The 23,137-nt window shown below is 45.3% G+C and overlaps 2 protein-coding genes across 4 annotated transcripts in view; one reads left to right on the top strand and one right to left on the bottom strand.

Annotated features, from left to right (window-relative positions):
* rassf7a (Ras association domain family member 7a) overlaps positions 1–22,126 on the top strand; it is a 45,999-nt gene extending 23,873 nt beyond the window's left edge. For both annotated transcript variants that reach the window (XM_080761117.1, XM_080761116.1), the window contains exons 2-6: positions 13,231–13,433; positions 14,667–15,643; positions 18,098–18,275; positions 18,448–18,555; positions 21,845–22,126. In XM_080761117.1, coding sequence (XP_080617243.1) covers positions 13,331–13,433; positions 14,667–15,643; positions 18,098–18,275; positions 18,448–18,555; positions 21,845–21,876 — 1,398 coding nt within the window. In that variant the 5' untranslated portion in view covers positions 13,231–13,330 and the 3' untranslated portion in view covers positions 21,877–22,126. The remainder of the gene's footprint in view (positions 1–13,230; positions 13,434–14,666; positions 15,644–18,097; positions 18,276–18,447; positions 18,556–21,844) is intronic.
* Positions 1–23,137, bottom strand: part of trim44 (tripartite motif containing 44) — a 466,525-nt gene that overhangs the window by 87,102 nt on the left and 356,286 nt on the right. The gene's annotated exons all lie outside the window — the stretch shown is intronic.

Here is a 23,137-nt window from a genome sequence, read left to right as displayed (position 1 = left end):
GGTGGTCACCACACAACACCTCTTCACCCAAAACTACAACATGACATCACGCCGTGGTGGTCACCACACAACACCTCTTCACCCAAAACTACAACATGACATCACGCCGTGGTGGTCACCACACAACACCTCTTCACCCAAAACTACAACATGACATCACGCTGCGGTGGTCACCACACAACATCTCTTCACCCAAAACTACAACATGACATCACGCTGCTGTGGTCACCACACAACACCTCTTCACCCAAAACTACAACATGACATCACGCCGTAGTGGTCACCACACAACACCTCTTCACCCAAAACTACAACATGACATCACGCTGCGGTGGTCACCACACAACACCTCTTCACCCAAAACTACAACATGACATCACGCTGCGGTGGTCACCACACAACACCTCTTCACCCAAAACTACAACATGACATCACGCCGTGGTGGTCACCACACAACACCTCTTCACCCAAAACTATAGATAGATAGATAGATAGATAGATAGATAGATAGATAGATAGACACTTTATTTGTCCTTTCGGAAATTTGTTTTGTGCACAGCAGTCATCAGGATATACATAAAACATAATTATGCAAACAAACAGATCACACAGTACATAGACAATAGAAACAATGCCAACAGAAGGGCACCAGTCATAGTTCCAAGAGGATCACATCACACTTTATGCACGGAACTAAGTCCTATACTTATGAACTATGAATAGGCCTTTAGAATTTTCTTTTATTTCTTCATGAAATTACTGAAAGAAAGAATTTGTTTTTAATTCATGGAAAATGTAGCTTTTTTTGGCAATGTTTTTTGAAAAATGTTTTGAAATAATAATAATTAAAAACTAAATGAAGTAAACCAAAAATAAAGGCACCAATCGAAATTGGTCTGTGAGCCACTGTTTGGGAAGCAGTGGTATAGGGCCTAAGTGGTTAACCCTCTGTGTCTGCTGTGATAGTGACAGCCACAGGTGATGAGCAGACTGGCTGTCTCCGCTGGCTGTTTATACTTAACCTCGCTGGTCAGACAGATTTACTGGACTTACCTACACTCTAGCCCTGGGCGACGACGATGAGCAATCGTTTAAAAATCTTGGTCTCCACTCTCCACTTATTCACTTCTTGACAAGTTGAACTACTATACGTCTGCCAACTTATCAAGTGCCCAAGCCATAATGTTTTAATGGGCCACAGTTGGGAGGCTAACTTAATGCAAATTAGGATGATATTATTAATACGCTATTATCATAATTATTATCAGGTAATGTGAACCATAGGCCAAATCCTCTCATATGTGCCCTTGATTTGGAGGCGCAGGTGCCCTCTGTGTTAATGAACCACTAATGCAGTCTCATGGAGATTTCACACTTCAACGAGCCAATCATTCTAATGAAGAAGAGGCTGGTGGCTACAGTGAAATATCCCTCTGTGTGAGCGCGTCGACGAAAGCATATTATTATTACCACTGTTTCTGATTCCTTGCATGGCGCGGAATCATTAGCATCTCAATGAACGCCGGCGAGGGGGGGGGGTGGGGTGTTGGGTCAGAGAGATGGTCACACAATGTGTTTGGAGTTCGTTCGCGCAGAGAAATATTTGCCAAATTAATGTGCTGTGAGAAAATGCATTATTCATCAGGTGCACCGAGAGCTTCGGTGAAATGCTGTTTTCTGGGAACCAAGCAACCGTTCAGTCTAATTAACAACAGTTAGTTAGTTGTCTGGAGGGCCTGTCCTCTAGGGGGAACGCACACGCACGCACGCAAACATTCATATATGCACACGTACTTGTGTAAACAAATGCTCACGGGGCTAATATACCTGCAAAACAAACAGACATACAGTATTTCTACAACAAACAAACAGACAGACATGTAAAGGGAGCCTCGTGGTCTTTCTCAGCTGCATATCAGGGACGTGCTGCGACGCTTCTGTGAAGTTTTAAGAACAGCCTGCTGAGACCTATCATGCTCCGGCTGTGACACCCCCTATCCACCATTTCTCAACTTGTCTTTTCTCTCTCACCATAAAGAGAGATATTACATTGGCTCCAGTAGCCGAGGTGTATGTAGTATAACTTTACAACGTATAGTACATGCTAGTGCACTCGTTCCCAAACTTTTTAGCCCGTGACCCAAAAGAGACATTTTATGTCTCCCCGGGACCCAAACTATAGTGAAAATAGCAGATCTACAAGCTCACAACACGTCGCTTCGCGCCACGTTGTGAGCTTGTAGATCGGCCATTTTCATTTTCTTAAACATTTGTTTTATAATTTTATGGAATTTCTTAGATTTTTCTTTTACTTATTCAAGAAATTATTATTTAGAAAAATAGTTCAATTTGGTATTAGTTCACGACTGTGAAATGTTTTTTGAAAATGTTTTGACATTTTAAATACATAATAAATAATTAAAAATAAAATGTAGGAAACCAACAATTAAGGGACCCATAAAACTGTGTCCACGACCCACAAATGGGTCCCGACCCACAGTTTATATTTAAAATAAAACCATAGCACCACCATTAGACTTTTCATGTCGCACACCCCCTAGAAGGCTCTCGCACACCACAAGGGGTTTGGGAACCACTGTGCTAGTGTATGTTGTAAAGTCATCTAGTTTCTTCCCTTTACTTGGCTGATCAGTCCCTGCGTATTCTTTTGACTGCTGTCTCTGTCTGGAGCGCTGCTGATAATGACATCTGCACGGGCACACATGGTGTCCTCTGGGCTATATAGTGGGGTGCTATAGTGGCTCTAGGCTCATTCACTGACTGGGCACCTTTGTCACTTTGATATCAGATCTGGAACAAGAGCTTTCTGACTGCGATGCAGCCACGCACAGCACAATGAAGATAGGCTATAGGCCTGTCGGCGTCATTGTCTGAAGCGCCTCCATATAAATGTGAAGACCCTCTAGGGTCTGGTGTGTTCAGGGCAGGCATCAGCGGAAGCACAGACTGTTTGACACATGGACACGACATGACGATGATCTGACCCAAATGGTTCCTCTCGGCCGCAGCACCTTGAGACTATTTCTCTACGTTTTATGAAGGCATTCTTGTCTTATTCGACCAGTGTTTGCCAAATGTTCCCCAAATCACCAGTGTTTCCCAAATGTCACATCAGCGTGCAGAGGCAAACTGGTGTGACATGAGACAAGTCCAGTTGTGTCTTGGGATTCTGTGGCAAGCTCACATTTAATGCAACATAATACAACTATGAACTACACAAAATGTTATGGCAGGTAAATAAAATGTTGTGGTATGTGGAGTTTGCTTTCGAGTTGCCCAAACTGCAAGTGCACATATGAGTGAGGAGTCTGCTATAAACACAACACGAGATATATAGCTACAGTAGATAGCTATAAACACAACACGAGATATATAGCTACAGTAGATAGCTATAAACACAACACGAGATATATAGCTACAGTAGATAGCTATAAACACAACACGAGATATATAGCTACAGTAGATAGCTATAAACACAACACGAGATATATAGCTACAGTAGATAGCTATAAACACAACACGAGATATATATAGCTACAGTAGATAGCTATAACACAACACGAGATATATAGCTACAGTAGATAGCTATAACACAACACGAGATCACAAGTTCACAACACTGGTATCGGTATCGGCTAACACAGAAATGGTGGTATCGGGATCGGATCGGGAATTCATCCCTAGTGAAAATACTGGTGTTCCTTGAGATTTTGTCTTGCCCATTGATGTGCCTTGGGCATGAAAAGTGTTAAAACCACTATATGAAATGTGTAGCTGAGACGTTGGATTTGAAGTCCCACAACATCACAATTAGGTCCTTTGCCATGAGACTTGAATCCTGTGACTGTTGGAGGGGTGACATTATACAGACATCTAGAAATTATGTGTTGTGAATAATACGAGTTTCAAAATAATGTGACAGTTGTTGAAAGTTCTGTTACAATAGAGAGTGCTCCAATTATTTTTGATATGTGTGTGCCATGGCAGTTTTACACAGTGTAGACAGCCAGTCATATGAAAGGAAGTACTTTTTATTGTATTTTTCTGTGGAGGCTTTCCACTATAAAATCAACTTTGTGTGTAGAACCATAAAGTATTGACTATCCACAAAGAAGTTAAGAACAGGGTTTAATTGCTGTGGAAAAGGGATAATAGCATACCGTTGGCATTATTTATACACTCGTCTAAACTGTGGGCTTGTTGGTGCCTTGTTTTCTAGTTAGATTCTGTTCCCTCCGCTCGTCTCTGTGCACAAGCTCTGTGGAACGGCGCTCTGTCTCCATGTCGATGGAAACACCACAACAAGGGATGTAAAACACAGGGAAAACATTTGTGGGTCGCGGAAACATTTTTATGTGTCCCTTTATTTTTTATTTACTACATTTAGTGTTTAGTTATTATTATTTCAAAACATTAAAAAAATACGTCCCCAAAAAAGCAAAATATAATTTCATGAAGAAGTAAAAGAAAAACCAAAGAAATTCCATAAATTAGAAAACAAATGTTTAAGAAGTAGTGAAAATAGCCTGGCGATCTACAAGCTCACTAACGGCGCGAAGCGACACGTTGTGTTCTTGTAGATCTGCTATTTTCACTAGGCAAACGTCAAATCTCTCTTTTAGGTCACAGGCTAAAAGGTTTGGGAACCACTGATATATAGCACTGGTTCTCAAAGTGGGGTCTGGGGACCCCCAGGGGTCCTTGAGGGAGTACTAGGGGGGAAATGAGGGAACAATTAACTTTTTCGGGCTTTCCTGGCACAAAGTATTTTCAAATGAGCGTCTGCGCGTCTATGGCGCGAAGGAATCACGTGAAAATGTTTCAGAACCACTGTTGGTGTGTGGAATTGTATTACTTTTAATCGGTAATAAGTTACAACATGCAGACTGACTGTAGTGGCAGTAAAAATTTTATAAAACGCGAGCGCTGTTTGGCGTGGTTGGACAGCGAGTTCCACCGTGCCAGGGTCCGGGGAAAAAAGGATAAAAAAAAAGAGGCGAGACTGCATGTCTGCACGGCATGGAGCCACAACAACAACAATTGTACTTCTGCAGTGCAGATGGGACCGGGCCGGTTTGTGCCAGTGTTGCTGCCGCCGCTCTCTGTATGGGCCTTTTGTCTGTCTCGGGGTAAAGCGGAGTGGCACAGAGGGCACTAGCCTCTCCTGGCTGGCACAGGGGCACACTGGCCATTGTCCACTAATAGCACAGGCAGCAGCACCGTCATTATCTGACCGTATACTTTACCCAGCTAGGGGGTCGTTCTCTGTAGTGATAGTGAGTCACGTTTGTATGTGTCAAGGGCAATGTGTTTGACAACAATGGTTTGTCTCTTGTTATGTGTGTGTGCGTGCGTGCGTGCACATGCTTAGAGGCATTGGCACCCATAATACATCTTAACTGTATATCTGTTGCTCATATCAGAGGCTACATAGTGCGCGTTTTGATATGTTTATTGCCCTCATTGTCCCAAAGGCTCCTGCACGTACAGAGATAGCACTGCAATGGCACTGAGCTAGAGCAGGCACTCGTAAAGATGAGCCAAAAAGACACACACACACACACACACACACAAAGACACACTCACACACGTGATACACAGCGTTAGAACACACAAAGGCTGCTTATTCTCTGCGTAGCCTCGGGGCTCGAGTACAGGAGAAGCATGTTAATAACCCAAGGTTTTTCTTGACTGTCAGCTTTCATTCTCTGGTATGTTTCCCAATACACAGGTGACTAAACTGAAGTCAGTACATCCTCCCTTGTGAAGGAAATCAAGTTTTAAGGGTGTGGCCGACCACCGTGTGTGTGTGTGTGTGTGTGTGTGTGTGTGTGTGTGTGTGTGTGTGTGTGTGTGTGTGTGTGTGCGTGTGCGTGTGCGTGTGCACATGTCCGTACGATGTGATGCAGGGGTCATCCCCATGCTGGCTTGTGGTGGACATCTTTGTAAAGAAATATATTTTTTGACACAGACATACAAAAGGAAGTCACCAACTTTGATGACGCGGTATTGCATTGTTTGAAAAAAATAAGGTTTTCTTTATTTCCTGAAAAATGAACATTTTAGAGTTAGGTGGTTTCTTCCCGACAGCAGAGATATTTTAATGGCGTGGTAAAATTTGAAATGTATTGATGACCCCTGGATTTGAGTAGCCATAGCGTGGCGTAACGGGAGCTTCTTCAGGCTCAGCCTTGCCCCCCCCCCCCAAAAAGAGGAGGGGAAAAAAAGGCCCAAGTGGGACTGACACCGCAGCTCACTCAGAGTGGCACCGAGACGAGGCCCGCGTCTCCTCAAGGCTGTGATGCTAAACCACAGTACTGTCTGTTAGTCGGCCGGGAGCCGAGGGGCTGTTATTGAAGAGAGACAGAGACAGGGTGATGAAAGAGACGAGGCTGACAGGGCTGGACGGCTGACTGATGATGAGAGAGGAGAGAAGGAAGGGCACACACATGCCTCTAATCACTGCTCCTTTCTCTGCCACCGCCACTCTTTCTCCCGTGTGTGTGTGTGTGTGTGTGTTACGTATGGATATGTGTGCACGTCTCTCTCTCACACGCACACGCACGCACACACACACACACACACACACACACACACACACACACACACACACACACACACACACACACACACCATTCATCAGACGGGCCCCTCGGATGACAGTCTGGGGACATATTGGTCTGGAGTGAGAGACCCAGGATTTTTGATTGCTTCGACTTACTTTCGATTACTTCTGTCCTGTGTGTTGTTGGTGAGGGTGGGGTTGGAATAAAGGTGGTTGGGCTTTGTGGAGGTTTCTTTATTTCTCTCTCCACTCCTTCTTGTTGATGGCCTGTGGTGTCCGGGTGGGGGTTTTAGGTGTGGAATGTTGTCATGTGTGGATAAATTGTGAGTGTTTTCCGCCTTCTGTTGCTTGGATTAGGAACGGGTGTGTTCGCTGATGGGGAACACATGTCATTTAGTTAGTTTGCAGTTTTGCACCTTATCTGTCTTGCATTGAACCGTCACACCGCTCACGCATGCAAGCAGTCCCATTTATGGGTCCCTTTCCTTTTGGTTTCCTTTATTTCGTTTTTTTATAATTATTATTTCAAAACATTCACATAAATCAAAGATTTTCATGAATGAATGATTCCCCCCCCCCCCCAGTCATTTCACGAAGAAATCAGAGAAAAATCTAAGAAATTCCATAAATTAGCAAAGAAATGTTTAAGAAGTGGTGAAAATAGCTGATCTATAAGCTCACAACGCTGGTAGATCTGCTGTTTTCACTAGTTTGGGTCCCGGCCAGGCAAACGTCTACTTTCTTTTTTGGGGTCTTTGGGTTCGCGATGAAAAGGTTTGGAAACCACTGATCTAACATGGTAGAATCCTGAGTGTTAGTCTAACTGTGTTTATACACACTCAGAGTACACACTTGAATACTCCGCGTTTCACTTTGTATGCAAAGCCATTGCTGTTGAGGACATGCCTATAAATGTGCATAGGCCTATAGACATCCTGTTTTTTATGTTCTCTTTGACATGCCCCCCCCCCTGATGGAACAATAACCCAGGAAGCCTCTGTGTGGCGTACTGTACATACGGTATACGGTGGTGGAAAGTTCATTTACTACTAGTACTGTAGTACAATTTTGAGGTATTTGTACTTTACTTGAGTATTTCCAATTTCCTCCTACTACTTTTACTTCTACTCCACTACATCTTGGAAGCAAATATTGTACTTTTACTCCTTTGACTGTTTTTTACTACTGAAAACATAGTGATTGATTGATTGATTGATTTATTGATTGATTGATTGATTGATTGATTGATTGATTAATTGAAATTCGTATTCACAGTATGTAGAACGGGTCAATACAAAAACTGTTACTGTGGACGGCACCATGATTAAGCATTACACTTGTTTACAACAAGGCCCACCATTTTCAATGAATCAGAAACAGTGACTATAGTTTACTTTGTAGATTAGATTATTACAAAACATACATTATCCACTTCAGCCCTACTGTATACATTTCTGCCATTTGTGAGTACTTTCTACTTTTGGTACTTTAAGTACATTTTGATGCCAATACTTTTGTACTTTTACTCAAGTACATTTTTTATTCTGGACTTTTACTTGTAACAGAGTATTTCTGCATTGCAGTATATTGATACTTTTATTTATAAGTAAAGAATGTGAGTACTTGACAGTACATTACATAACTGTGTGAAGTGACATGGGACTCTGCGGGTGAAGCGGATGTCTGCGTCTCACTGTTATGCCTGTAATGACAGTGAGAATACGCAGCAACCTGAGAGCTCCTCCAGGCCTGTTTGTTTCCTGTTAGGACAGTTGATCACATTTCACCGGCCAGGATGTACGTGAACCCAGCATCATGGGAGACTGGCAGTCTTAATGTGTCGCAATTGTAAGAATGTGTGCGTGCGTGTGCCGAGCGCCCATGACAAGATGACAACAGCGTGATGACTTTTCACTTTTGCGCTGAGCTTTGCTTTCCACTAAACATTCTGGATTCTTTGGCTTTGAAATACTGACTTTAACTGAAGCTTTACACCTTGAATTTAGGTGATATTGGATGATGGTGAGCTGAGGTCATTTTTTACCCTGTCCATGATGGTGAACTGAGGGGAATTCAACTATATATATTTGGTAGGAGTTCACGATTATGAAATTATGACCGTTATCAGATCTCTGATTATTTACAGGGTCAGCCGATACCGATTCCGATATTATGCAGAGGACCACGATGGGAAAAAAAGCCTAGGCCCACTAGGGGCATCTTGGCCCAACGTCTGTTAATAAAGTCTATACTCTTTACCAAGTGTCTGTTTTCACAACTGGTGAAAACCGATTAAAATAATCTGGATTATTTTGAGACCAATCCGATACCGATATGGTATTTTTATTGCCGATATGGCCTATTCCGATTATGCTACCGATGATATCGCGCATCCCTAATATTTGGGCTCCAAACTGATGACAGTCCTTGTGTGCAGTTGAAAAGCACGAGGCTAGACGGATAGATCTGTATTCATGTTTGCATGCAAGTTGGCTCTAGGCCAACTAGATGGCGAGGTTGGGGGGGAGGGGAGGGTATGTTTTTGCACATGCAGCAAAAGAGACAGAGAGAAGAAGTCAAGAGTTCAACATGCATGCATGCAGTCTCTCAGTCTTTGTTTGTTCTTGTAGGGTTATTATGTTGATGCATGAAGGTGAATGAAATGGCTTTGGTTAAGTATGTGATTTGAATGTGTGTGCGCGACTGCGTGTGTGTGTGACTGTGTGTGTGTGTGTGTGTGTGTGTGTGTGTGTGTGTGTGTGTGTGTGCGTGCGTGCGTGTGTGAAGGTGCTACTACCTCAGCATACAAAGGAGAGCGTTGTCTCATCCCCAGTGTGCCCCTCTTCTCACACAGGGTGTAACACTGCATTCCACCACACAAGGTCTGAGTGATACTGGGCTTGCGTTATAAAAGGCCTGCTTTCATTCAAAGCTCCGTTCAACCCTGCCCCACGCTCACCTCTCTGGACAGGTGCCTCACGTTTAAAGTATTTAGTCAATATAACCGTTAGCTATTTACTTACACAGCCTGGGCACACTGTGTGTGTGCACTGACTGTGCACGTGTGCATTTCCGTGTCTGGTACTTCGGGCAAATGATCTACTGCAATAACAGCAAGCACACTTTGTACAGTATGGAGGGGGTAGGGGGGGTGAATCGTCAACTCCACACTCCACAGTGTCGAAATACCGCCTGTGTTCCTGCGTTTGATGAGCACTCCCTTTCTGTGCCGTGGTCCCTCCTATTTTTTTAGATTGAATCTCCTTGGCTGAATCATCAGACCATGGAATTTCTCTACAATGTGATCATCCATCCTCTTTATTACCGGCGTCTGTCATATCTTGTGGACCCCCCCGCCCCCCAAATCCCCCTTAGTTTGAGTCTCCTGTCCCGTCCTGCCGTTTCTCCTCAACGTTGTTGCCACATTAGATAGCCTCCCAGCAGAGTTCATGTTTGGCGTCTAAATAGCAGATGAGTAATGGTGATAGGGGGGCGGCCGGGTCAGCTGCAACAGGGCAGAGGGGGAGGTGCACACAGCTGGGTGAGAGCGGGGCAGGCGGGAGGGGAGGGGGGGGGGTGCACACGGCTGGGTGAGAGCGGGGAGGGGGGGGGGGAGGTGCACACGGCCGGGTGAGAGCGGGGCAGGCGGGGAGGGGGGGGGGGGGGAGGTGCACACGGCCGGGTGAGAGCGGGGCAGGCGGGGGGGGGGGGGGGGGGGGGGGGGGGGAGGTGCACACGGCCAGGTGAGAGCGGGGCAGGCGGGGAGGGGGGGGGTGCACACAGCTGGGTGAGAGCGGGGCAGGCGGGGAGGGGGGGGGGAGGTGCACACAGCTGGGTGAGAGCGGGCAGGCGGGGAGGGGGGGGGGGGAGGTGCACACAGCTGGGTGAGAGCGGGGCAGGCGGGAGGGGGGGGGGAGGTGCACACAGCTGGGTGAGAGCGGGGCAGGCGGGGAGGGGGGGGGGGGTGCACACGGCCGGGTGAGAGCGGGGCAGGCGGGGAGGGAGGTGCACACGGCCGGGTGAGAGCGGGGCAGGCGGGGAGGGGGGGGGGAGGTGCACACGGCCGGGTGAGAGCGGGGCAGGCGGGGAGGGGGGGGAGCATTTTGTTGAGAAAGGCGAGAAATTGTTCCGGTCGGCAGATGAAGTCAGTGCATTCCTCCGAGGCAGCTCCCCTATAGGCGGCCGGCGGAGCACGGAGAGGCCGGCTCTGAATGAAGGGAACATAATGGCAGGGTTTAGCATCAGAACGCCTCCCTTTGAGAAGCAACGGGAGAGAGATGGAGAGAGAGTGCGCCATCTGTCCGACTGCTTCAAGTTGTTGTTTTGTTCTTACTCACAGGCTGCAAAGTTATGTTTGTTCAGATCACCATGGTCTGTAGATATAGGCCACTACTGTTGCCTGAGACAGCTCACTTACATGTGCAGAGGTACATTATTGCCATAGTTTAAAAGGCTTGGTCATGAAAGTACAGGGGAGCGGTCGTAACAATGTTCATCTGGCCTAAAAAAGAGCTTCAACCTGCTGTCCAGACGTGTGCTCAGCTGCCTGCTGTGCTGCACTTTGATTCCTCTCGCCAGGACCAAAACTTATTCTGACACCAATTGAAAGTAATGTATGCAAACTCATGTTCATGTATGCATGCCGCACACACGCACGCACGCACACACACACACACACACACACACACACACACACACACACACACACACACACACACACACACACACACACACACACACACACACACACAAATAAACACACTTTTCTCTCTCAGTGTACACAACCAGAGACACATACTGTATACTTCTCTCTCTGTCTCTCTCTCTTTCTTTCCGCGTACATACAGCACAGTTACACGTATGTACACAAATCCTATCCCTAAATACAGATCTGCTCAAGCTGCTATCCGGCTTCTCTCTGTCTGTTCCCTTCGGCAGTAAGCTATCATAACGGCTTTGAAGGAGGGCAGTGGAGTGTTTAATTGGGTTAGAGATTGGCATTTCTACTCCCAGGTCCACATCAAGACACCACCAGGGCTCCTAACAAACCACCAGGAATCTCTAACTAAATCTCTTCCCTTGAAGCGTTCATCTGGATCAGTGGTTCTCAACCTTTTCAGGCCATGATCGCCCAAAATATTATTTTAAAATATATTTAAACTGGGACCCCCCCCCCCCCCCACACCACCCTGACAAGCACTTGGAATGTAGGAGTTGAGGCATTACATTTAGTTTGAATCGGTTCCACAGTTAAATATTGTGAAATTAGCCGATCTACAAGCTCACAACGCCTCCACAAATATTGCCTCTTTCTTATTGACAATTTGGTCAATGTTTGACCAGTTTTTTTAGTATAGTTTGTTGATTACTTTTGATGCAGTAAAGCAAGTTTGTGTGTGTGTGTGTGTGTGTGTGTGTTTACATTAACAACAACTATGTCATACCATTACCTACAAGGTAGGCTAAACTCACACCATGTTCTGTGTGAAAGCTAGATAAATGTAGTTTTGTGGCTAAGCTTAATTGCCCTGTGATCCATACAATTCTTTCCATATCTACATTACAAACTGTATTGTACATTACAGGTGATTGTGAAGTGAGATTTCTCCAATTTGATGCAGTAAAATGTTCCCATATGACTATGTTTACCAGTGATAAGAGAATATGACCTTATTAATTATTCTCTCATGGTTTGAAAGGAATAAGTGAACTGACCTACTGAGGTATTTGGTGAAAGGTCAAAGTTCAGAGAAATGTGTTGATAATATATATTGTAAATTATAACGCCAGCAACACCATTACACTATTAATGTCACACGTGCACCCCCTAGAGGCATGTGCACCCAGAGGAATCCCTAGCCGGGCCCACAGTGGCCCAGCCAGTGTGATGTCTGGTCTAGATGGCCCGGTGGCCCACAGTGGCCCAGGCAGTGTGATGTCTGGTCTAGAGGGCCGGGTGGCCCACAGTGGCCCAGGCAGTGTGATGTCTGGTCTAGAGGGCCGGGTGGCCCACAGTGGCCCAGGCAGTGTGATGTCTGGTCTAGAGGGCCGGGTGGCCCACAGTGGCCCAGGCAGTGTGATGTCTGGTCTAGATGGCCCGGTGGCCCACAGTGGCCCAGGCAGTGTGATGTCTGGTCTAGAGGGCCGGGTGGCCCACAGTGGCCCAGGCAGTGTGATGTCTGGTCTAGAGGGCCGGGTGGCCCACAGTGGCCCAGGCAGTGTGATGTCTGGTCTAGAGGGCCAGATTGGTTCACCACCTCTCTCCGCATAGAAAACAGCGGAGAACACTGACGTCACCACAGAACTACGTCTGCACTGTAGTTCACTAATCACTCCTAGACCAGGACACGTGGCTCGTTTGCCCAGGCTTTTCTTTTTCTTGTGAAAACATCCCTCGGGAGATTATTATATTATAATAATAATAATATTAATAGATCATATCTATGCAGTGATATTAGTTTGGCCATGCCATGCTAGGGAATCCCTGCCACCAAAGTGGTACCTGCTTTTGTTTCTTCACACCAGACAAGTCCTGTTCTGATGACGATCTGTGTGTGTCTGTGAAGCTGGATCTTTTGGATTCATCATGAAGAGCATCCATCCATCTCTGACCTTTCGATGTCTTGTTTCTATGTGTTCCACAGTGCCCCTGCCATGCAGTGCTGAGCTGAGTCACGCCAAATCGAACGGAGTGGATCTTATCTGAAGCCTGTCTGCCCCTCACCCCGCCCGGCCTGGTCCCAGATGGAGCTCAAAGTGTGGGTGGACGGAGTGGTGCGGGTGGTGTGCGGCCTGTCGGAGGAGACCTCCTGCCAGGATGTAGTCATTGCTCTTGCGCAGGCCATCGGTCAGTATCTCAAGCCCACTTCCTGCTCTGAAATAATTCTGTTGCATCCCTTGCATCCTACGAGGAATAATGATGAAAGCTTGGTGCAGCCGTTCATTTTGTTGACTAAGATTTTGATATTTAGACGATGACTTCAGATGAATAAAACTACATTTTCTGTTATTCAAAAGACTCTAGACTCTAAAATGTAATGAACACTTGATGCAGGCCTTCAAGGTAGCTTTCTGTTTCGCGTTTTCCCGTCTCAAACTCCACTGTGGCCTAAATAAAGTGCTCCGTCAGAAGCGTCTAGGGGTCCGTTTTGGACCGGCGCCATGGCTTTCAACCCCATGTCCTCAGGCAGAGCTGAAGCCATACACACTGCCGCTGTATTCAACAGCCCCACTCCACATTTAGCACTTTCCTCCTTCCCTGAGTGAGCAGCCTGCCAAGTCATCAGGGAGGGTTTGTCCTCGTTTCAGGGCCCTTGTGGAAACTTTTATTTGAGCTTTTTTCCCCCCGTACTTTCTTTTTTAATATTTTGTCTTATGTAACATAACAGACTCATCCTATTCCTAGTGGTTAGGGAGTGAGGGCTACTGGCATCACCGTAATAATCCTGTCATTTTCTCAATCATCCAGACTGGTGTAGAAGTAATTGCGGCTTCATTAGAGGAATTAGTAAAGAAAAGACGTGGAGACACTGAAATAGACTTCACTGAACTTTACCATATTACTCTTCTTATTCTTGACATTAATGATTGATGTTTTTCCACAGTTTTCTCTTTAGGATAACCTTTTATGCCAGGTGCTTGAAAAGCGCCTGGACTACATATTTATTTTTCTACTTCTCTACTAGTGACTGTACTGATGACCTTAGTGGACACTTTCATAGTCTGAACGGCATAAAAACCCATACTCTGCACTGCACCTGGCAGTTAGGACTGAGTCATTCTTTTTTGAGGGGCGCTAGCCCATCCTATAGCTTTTGTCCTCACAAAAGGTCCGCAACACAAACATTAAATGCCATTGACAATGAAGGGAAAATGTATGTCATCTTGTCCCCACACGTCTCATATTTGCCATTGACAATGAAAGGAGAAATTAGGTCAAATGTCCGCCAAATAATATGACGTAGATGTGTGGCAACAGGCATTCTGATGCCAGTATGAGATGATTCATGATGATGTACGATGATAAGAGCGCCCCTCACTTCACACGGGTGTGATTTTTTCTCTCTATTCTCTGTCTTAGGTCAGACAGGGCGTTATGTCCTGATCCAGCGTCTCCGAGACACGGAGAGGCAGCTGCTGGCCACAGACAGGCCTCTGGAGTCTCTGGCTAAGCTAGGCCAGCACGGCAGTGAGGTCCAGTTCTTCCTGCGCCGCACAGGGCCCAGCAGCAGTGACGGGCCGGGATCCAAACAAGACAGAGCGACACCTCTCCCCCTGCCCAGGCATCCTGAATCGGATCCATCCAAACGCAGCCAGCCCAAGAAGTCCCTCACTTTCAACCTCGGACCCTCCACCTCCCCGAGAACCAAAGCCAAACAGCTCAGACGGTCTCCCCGAGACTCGCCGGAGCAGAGAGCTTCCCCCTCGCATTCACACTCGCCCTCTCCCTCGCCCAGTCCTGTGTCCTCGCATGTGCCATCTCCATCGCCGTCTCCTTCGCCTCCCGCAGGCCCGTCCAAAGAGGAGGTCTTCCGACAGGTTCTCCAGCAGCAAGAGAGACTGAGGGCCATCGAGGCCCAACTCGAAACCTTAGAGAGGGAGTCTCATGCCTGGGAGCGGCCCTCCCCATCCCCTTGCCCTTCCCCGGTCTCTGACACCCACGTTCAGGAGGAGCTGGAAGCCCTGGAGCTGGCGTTGCGGAGGAACCAAGGAGAACTGGCCCACGAGCAGTACTGGGAAGAGGAGATGCGAGCGGAGGTGGATCGGGAGCGAGGGATGCGAAGGAGGCTGGGGGAGCTCCACGGCAAGATGGACGACTGTGGTCGGCGGCTCCACGACTTCTCGGTGCGCTCCGCTCAGCTGGAGCAAGAGATCCAGCGGGAGAGCCAAGCGGCAGGCGGGGGGCCCCAGGCAGGGCATGTCAACGGAGCGGCACCCGAGGAGTGCCTGGACGCCGTGAAGGTGGAGCTGCAGAGCCAAGTGGAGCACGGGGTGGAGCTGACGGAGCGGCTAAAACAGAATGACATAGCACTGGGGAAGGCTGAGACTCTGCTGCAGGTAAGGAGAGAGGTCTCTGTTGCGGAAAAAGGGCTCTAGGTCGATGTTGCCAACCCCTCACGTCCCTCTCCTACCTGCATAACATAGCAGACACTTATGCACTTATCACATAATTTAACACTGAAAGTTAAATTAATGGTCCATTTTTTATACTTTTAGAAGAAAAAAGTCCTTATGCACACCTACGGGGGTCAGGTGCGTTGGATAAATGAACTGGAAGAGTAGGAAAAGACTGGAATCCCACACACTGTCTTCACTTACAGAATTGTATTTAAGCAGCAACATTTCAGTCTGTCAGACCATCATCAGGCATGTTGAAGGTCTGATGAAGGCCTTACCGACCGAAACGTTAATGCTGCTTAAATAAAATTCTATAAGTGAAGAGTGAAGACAGTATATTTGAGGGTTGAATTAACGCTCAGGATTTTGCTGTGCACTGCAGTATAAGGACATTCATCTCAACCTATTACCTTTGCAAAATGATGATTTGCAAAATACATATTTATTCATGTTATTATGAGCACATGAATGAAATTGTATACTCAGATCCTACCTTGTGTGAATGTTCTCTATTGGAAGACACCTTTAAGTGTCTAGTTGAACTGGTTTGGTGGGTATGATCTATTCTGCGAGCTCAGAACACGTGGTTACTAATGGTGTTTATATTACAGTGACAGTATCTACATATCCTTGTACTCTTGCATACTGTATGAAAAAATCAAATAAAGGTGTTGTATTTCAATAGTAATTTTTTTTGTTGATTAGCCAGCCCACAGATTTATGTGTTTACTTTAGGTGGTTGTGTGGTCAGATGTGATTGTTTTGTATTGTGTCCTTGGAATAAAAGCCTGACCCAGTTCAAAATGAAACTCAAGCTTCCTCATAATCCTCATGAAACCTGAACCTTGAATCCATCCACTTTATGGAGCTCAGATAGACTAGTTCCTCCCTGATGATTGAAGGACATTATATCTGATATATGGTGTTGTTTTGAACTGTGTGTCGCAAAGGAAATAGGCAGTGTGATTGAAGTGTTTTCCACCAATATTCCTGAAAGTTTTTTTTCTTTTAGTTTTAGTTTAGTTTAGTTCTTATATGGGCTAAGTGCATTTGTCACTATTCATTAGTAAGTGCCGTCAGCATTGTAAGACCATTGCATCCCATGCCCAACTCGCTGGAGTCAAAGTAATGGTAATGGTTGTGTTACTGGATTTGACACTTGATTAAAAAACTATGAAAAGCTCATTTGATTTCAGCCAGGCCCGTAGACTGCCGTAGGGGTAGAACTGCAGACATATTTGGCAGCTTGACTATGAACTTGAAGCTTGGAAATGGCTGTCTTGGAACAGAAGGACGACTTTGCTTCATGGATAAGAAACACGCTAAGGAGGCAATCTCAAAGACCCATCTAATGATAGGTAGAAATGAGGCAGCAGCCGGATAAAATTATTATGCACTTATATATCCTGATTCACGCATTTAGTTTGTGTTTGTGTTTGTTAGGCATTGCATTGTGAATGTTTTGAATCCTAACCTTATAAAACGATGCATCTGTTGGCCTTTCTGGGTTTTTTTTTTCCTTCTTTTCGTGGCACATCAACACTGTTGTAGAGATACGACGGCGTAATAAAACCCCATGCATTTTTCTTTTAGTATCGAGGGTTGTCTGACAGTCGGCTGATGTGATGATGAGTCGTGGCATGCCTGCCAGTTATAGAGCGTTAGTGTTGATGAGCACAGTCCTTCTGTCATTAGACTAATGGAGCAGCCTGCAGGTGTGAACTGTCTCAGTACGCTGCCTCTATCTATCCAGCATTAATTACAAGCAAACAGACTATGGCCAGTGGCAAGGGGTGGGGGGGGGGGGGGGGGGTGGGGGTTGGCACTGTGGCAGACTGCTGTGGCTCCTCTGCCTCTGCACATCAAGCGTAACCACGTGAAATCTAGCATCCCTATTCTGGGGGGTGGCAAACATTAGGAGAAAGAAAATCACAGATGCCCCAGGCTTTGGGATTCTAGTTGAGTCAGAAGGCTGCAGCTGATCATTCAGGAACTTGGCTGATTTACTGTCTAGTGGTGATTGCTCTGATGATGTCTTATGATGAGGTCAGTTGTTTTTACCAGCCCCTCTGTGATGTGGACGTGCTGCCACCTTGTGGCCAAAAAACAAACAAATTGAGTGCAGCTTCAATGATGGCCCCATAAAACAGTGGTTCCTAAACTTTTCAGGTCGAGACCCAAAAGAGACATTATGCTTTTCCAAACTAGTGAAAATAGCAGATCTACAAGCACTTTGCTACGGGTCTCGACGAGTCGTGACCCAGTAGAAATCGGTCCGTGACCGTGACCCACAAATGTTTGGGAAACGATGCCATAAAATACAGCTGAAGGGTGATTTAATGTGCTGACTGCATTTTTCCTTCTCTCTTGTCTCTGCCCGCCCCGCTCCCCCAGGTCAAGCAGGAGGAGTTGGAAGACCTGAACAAGGAGCTGAGGCAGTGTAACCTGCAGCAGTTCATTCAGCAGGCGGGCGTCCTGCCGACTGCGCACACAAACTCACGCACGGACCTTCACGAGCAGCTGGATCAGCTGGAGCTAGCACACCTGCTGCATGAGGGATACAGGAACGGAGGTGTGGATAACAGCACAGTGGTTCTCAACCTTTTCAGGCTGTGGACCCCAAAATAATCATAGGACCCCACATTTTGTATGACTCGGTTCCACAGGTTGAGAACCATTGACTTAGTGTACAAATAGACAGGTGAACAGTGAAACTAACAGCCACCTTTCTCTTCACTTTCCAGGCCTCGGTTTCGTTTCGACAGAGTCGCCGCCTCGTCCCACCGCCAAACAGTTCCTGGGACATCCACGCAACCTGCAGAACCCTCTGGTGTCCAGTCTTAATCCCGAGGGTGTGTATGTGTGAGACCCCCACCCCCCCAACCCTCTCTCCCAGCTCTCCACCCTAAAGCGCCCCCATGTCCTTCTGCCCCTCATCCCTGACTTGATTGGGTGCTTCCTTTATGGTATACGCAGCCATCAGCTCTGGTTGGATGGTGGAGGTTTCCGTATGTGGGTGGGTACTAGGTAGGGGTCCTGCTTTCCTCTACGCTTTACCCGTATTGGCTGTCACCTCCCTGATGGACCTTTTCCTACTTCTCCTTCAGCTGATTTCCAGTTGCTTGCTCCCTTTCACACATTATCTAGTCTGGTGTAGAGCGCCTCTTCCTCTCTGCGTCCTCCTCGTCTCACTAACCTGTAGTGTATGCTTTGATAGTTTCATTATACAACTTTTATTCATGTCCTCCAGCCCCTTCCTTTCAGTCTACACAGTCAAATCGTTCAGTGTTAAACTGTTAAAATGTATCAATTTCTAACTCGTTAAAGGTGGTGTAAGTGATATTGTGTTAAAATTAGTGTTCAGTAGCATAGTAATCATTGCTTTAGACTCGATTTTTGTCTCTACATCTTTTTACCTTTTAGTGAACGGAAAATGCAATTTCACGTCACAATACCAATTAAATCAGAAGAGAGAATTCACATGGTACTGGATAAACAAGTGGAATTGATTGCTGATAAATGAAATTTCTCTTCTGATTAGGTGAAATTCATGTCTCGTCTGACATTTTATATTCTGTATCTGTTTATTAAACAGCTGGAGTGAGGAAAAGACAAATGTTACTGAGTAATAGCTGTATACTATATAGCAATAATTGAGCTTTAGGTTTTTTAACAAATATATCAATATTACTTACAGCACCTTTTAATTGACACTGAGGATTTCACAGTGTAGCTCTCTCTCTCTCGCTGACTTAAGCTGTGTTCACATGGGCAGATGCAAAGTTACAGTCTACCATTCATTTTCAAAGGAAGCCAGCGAGATGAAGATACAAAAATACTGTACATCCGACATTTGTAGCTGCTGCAAAAGATACACCAGCTACAAAAAGGTTGAGCTGGTTTCAACTTCAGATACAAAGATACAAACACACTGTGTAGATTTGCATCTTTGTATCTATTGAATCTGTCCGTGTGAACACAGCAATGGCCGTTGTAATTGTGGACTAACATCTAGCTGCTCTGGCTTTACTTCCATGCAGCCGGGATCTCCTCCTTCAGTGCTCTCCGTGACACAGGGTGACCTTCCCACCCTAAGGACAGCTTTAGCTGCATAAAGAGTAAAACACACACTGTAATACCATGTTCACACTTAACATTGGAGAATGGCTACAACAGACATTCAGACTGTAGTGTGTTCTTTTTTATGTTGTGACGTAAAAAAGAAGAAAAAAACTCAAAGGAGACCAGTGTCATTTAAGTTTGCCTTTTTATGTGTGGATATTATTTACATGGATGGGGGTATATATCTATACACTGCCTTGTACTTTGGTGATGCTTGACTTCCAAAGAGCAAGAGCCTTTCCGAGACCATATTCACATGGTCGGCCATTTTGCTCTGACGTCCATGCTGCCAACCATGCTGTGTGAATATGGTCGACAGGGCTCTGCAAAATGTATTGCACTGTCCCATTCCCTTCCTGTTTGAAGTCATGGCCCTTGTTTAAATACAGATAAATGTGTTAACATTTAAAATGCTTCCGCCTAAAAACAGTTCCGTTTTGCCTTTGCAGTCGTGTAAAAAAGTCGTACTGTAACTCGAATTAGTCGAAGCCTACCTTATTTATTGCTGCTTAGCAGAAATGGAAATTCAAAAAATATATTTTAAAGAACGGAAATGACACGTACCTTCTCTCACAACTTTTGCGAGGCAGAGTTACAGATTCTCTGAAGCATTAAAAGATTGTGAAAGAGTTGTGTTGCTTGAGAAACTCAATTAAACTCACCAATACAATAAATGTACCGTGCAATGTCTTGCAGATTAAGGTATATGTCCGTATGGAAGTATCTCTAGATTTTACAAACAACTGTTCTTGCCCGTTCTCGGCCATTTCCATATTGATGGGGGACATTTTAAGTATTAGAACAGGGCCATGATTTGTTGAGGTGTTTATTTTTTCGGTTCCTCAATTTGAATGGATACCCTTGGTACTCAGTTCTTGCCACACCTGACCTTTGGCCTGTCATTAATGTACTGTATGTTTAGTGTCATAGTTAATTTACATAATCAGACATCTAATGAATAAGCAATGCTTACATTGCTCCCGATATTCATCACAGACAATCTAAAACACTGCTAACATAAAACTTAGTGCAGCATGTATCCCTTTAATCAAGTTCCTCTTATCATACAGACAGGCCAAAGGGCGATGTGTGTGACTGTGTTCCCTCCTTCCTGTTTTCTGTGTGGTGTTTCTTTGCGATTTGGAGGAGGAGGGTGGGATGGTTAAACCACTCCTGACTCTGGAGTCTGCAGACCTGTCAATCCTTTGAATCCTTTGATTGTAGAAGCATGCTTTAAAATGAACATTGTCCCAAAACACTGAGCTATCATTGTCGATAGCAACAGCAGTTGTACCTAATATCTGATCTAGTGTCAATGATCTGGGACATTGTCCTAGCAAGCACAATTTATACTTCGTCGTATGACGGTGTCGCATGCCAAAAATAGTCTATCTACAAGGTTACAACGCGTTGCATCCACGGCATGTTGCAAGCTTGTAGATCAGTAGCCTCAGAAACCGCAGGCGTTTAGTTTTTAAAGGAGAAAAAATGCCTGGGCGAGCCAATCAGGAAAGGTGGCATACGGAGTAGGAGCGAACCTTCTATTTCGTGTTCTACTGGGGAGGTAAGGGGAGAAGGATGGGGGGCGGGGGGAGGGGAGGCATGCTCATAGGTTGGTGAACCAATAGGAAGTCGACGTCGGTTTCCAGCACTAGTTTGTTCCGCCCTTCTATGCCTATAGGAAAGCATAGGGCTCTTTCAGGCTAGTAGATCAGGCATTTTTGGTGCGTGATACCATCCTTCAATGGAGCATACAGGGCTTAAAGTTCTCAGTCCTGGGGACGGATTTCAGTCCTGAGGATTTCATAGGGGTCATTTAATGAGATCAGTGCAGATTTGCAAAAAATAATTTTCAATCTTGGGATTGTTTTTGGCTTTAAGCCCTGAGCATAAACTAGGCAGTATCCTCATGTTCCCAGATTTGTCTTCATGTCATATCTCTCTACCCAGAACATTGTTTTCCAAATCGAACCAAACAAAGGGATCATCACCCCCCACTTATTTTTGTGTGTCTTGCAGTCTTGACATCCAGAGAGTCGTCATGGAGGTAAAACATGGACCGCAGGGCCAAGGGAACTTGTTCACTGTTCTGTCATCATCACCTCATATTTTATCCCCTGTCTCTGTAACTATTGTTGTCACTATATACTACCATTCTATATTGTACTGTATATACCTAAGACAGATATATTTACAACATTTTGCTACTGTACACAATGCAAAATATATGTATGAAATGTACAAAATAATTTAGGAAAACTTTTACCTAGAGCAATTATTACTTTTGTCTGTGTATTTAAATAAAATAAAAACATGTGCATTGTGTTTTAGATAAAACATTGTGGCGTATTTGTGTTTTCCTGGTACTACCATCCCATTATATTCTTGCTGGTTTAATGTGCGATAAGCATTCACTCCTAATGTGCGGTTGCATACACACTTTCTAGCGAATGTCAGTTCCACAAAGGAAAGGTCTATGAAATGTAGCACGAAGATATTATTGGTACTGAAAAATGTATGCTCTGCCCTCATTGCCTGACTTATCCTCAAGGGCAACACCGGCCCACAAACAAGTACAAGTCAGGCCTAGTGAGCCCTATAGAGTGGTCTGGTCATTTATGACCATGTCAAGGGCAGTACTCACACGTGGCGTGGCTGATAGGAAATGTTAGTAAGTGCATCCTTGAGTGCAGAAGTAAATGAGGCAGACACGCTGGCATGGTAAGGTGCCACTGTTTTAGACAGCACAGCACCTACTAAGTCGTCTACTGTATATGGCCCAGTGGCAGTGCCAGCTGCTCTTGATGTGGGAGCTCTCAAGATGGCCGACAAGAAACCTATAGCAGTGGGTGTGGTTTTCTAGTTTCCCCGAAAAATCGGCCATTCTTTTTTCCAATAGAGATTTACAAAAATGTAATTATTCTAAGCCTAACATCAAGGCAAGACATCCAGGATCCTGGTGATTCATGACCAACCATACAACCTTTGATTCTGTGAAAAGAAAAATAATAATATTTAATTATATGATACTGTCTACATGTAATAAATAACCTTTGTTTAGTGGTTTCAATTAAAATAAATCACAGAATCAAATGTTTTACAGGCATGATTTACCAGTCTCCTGGATGGTTTGATTCTAGACTTAAAATTATATATTTTTGCAAATCTCTATGGGAAGAAAAACATCAGTGGAAACAGAAAACCACGCCCACTGCTACTGACCTGGCCGTCTGGTCTCTGAAGACCAGAGTTTTATTTATCATAATAATCATCCTCAAAACATTGGTAATCGATGGTCTAGCTCTAGGGCAG

This window comes from Protomyctophum bolini (genome assembly GCF_963924005.1).
Source record: "Protomyctophum bolini genome assembly, chromosome: 4".
Taxonomy (NCBI): Eukaryota; Metazoa; Chordata; class Actinopteri; order Myctophiformes; family Myctophidae; genus Protomyctophum; species Protomyctophum bolini.
This window is presented reverse-complemented; position numbering and strand designations above follow the sequence as displayed.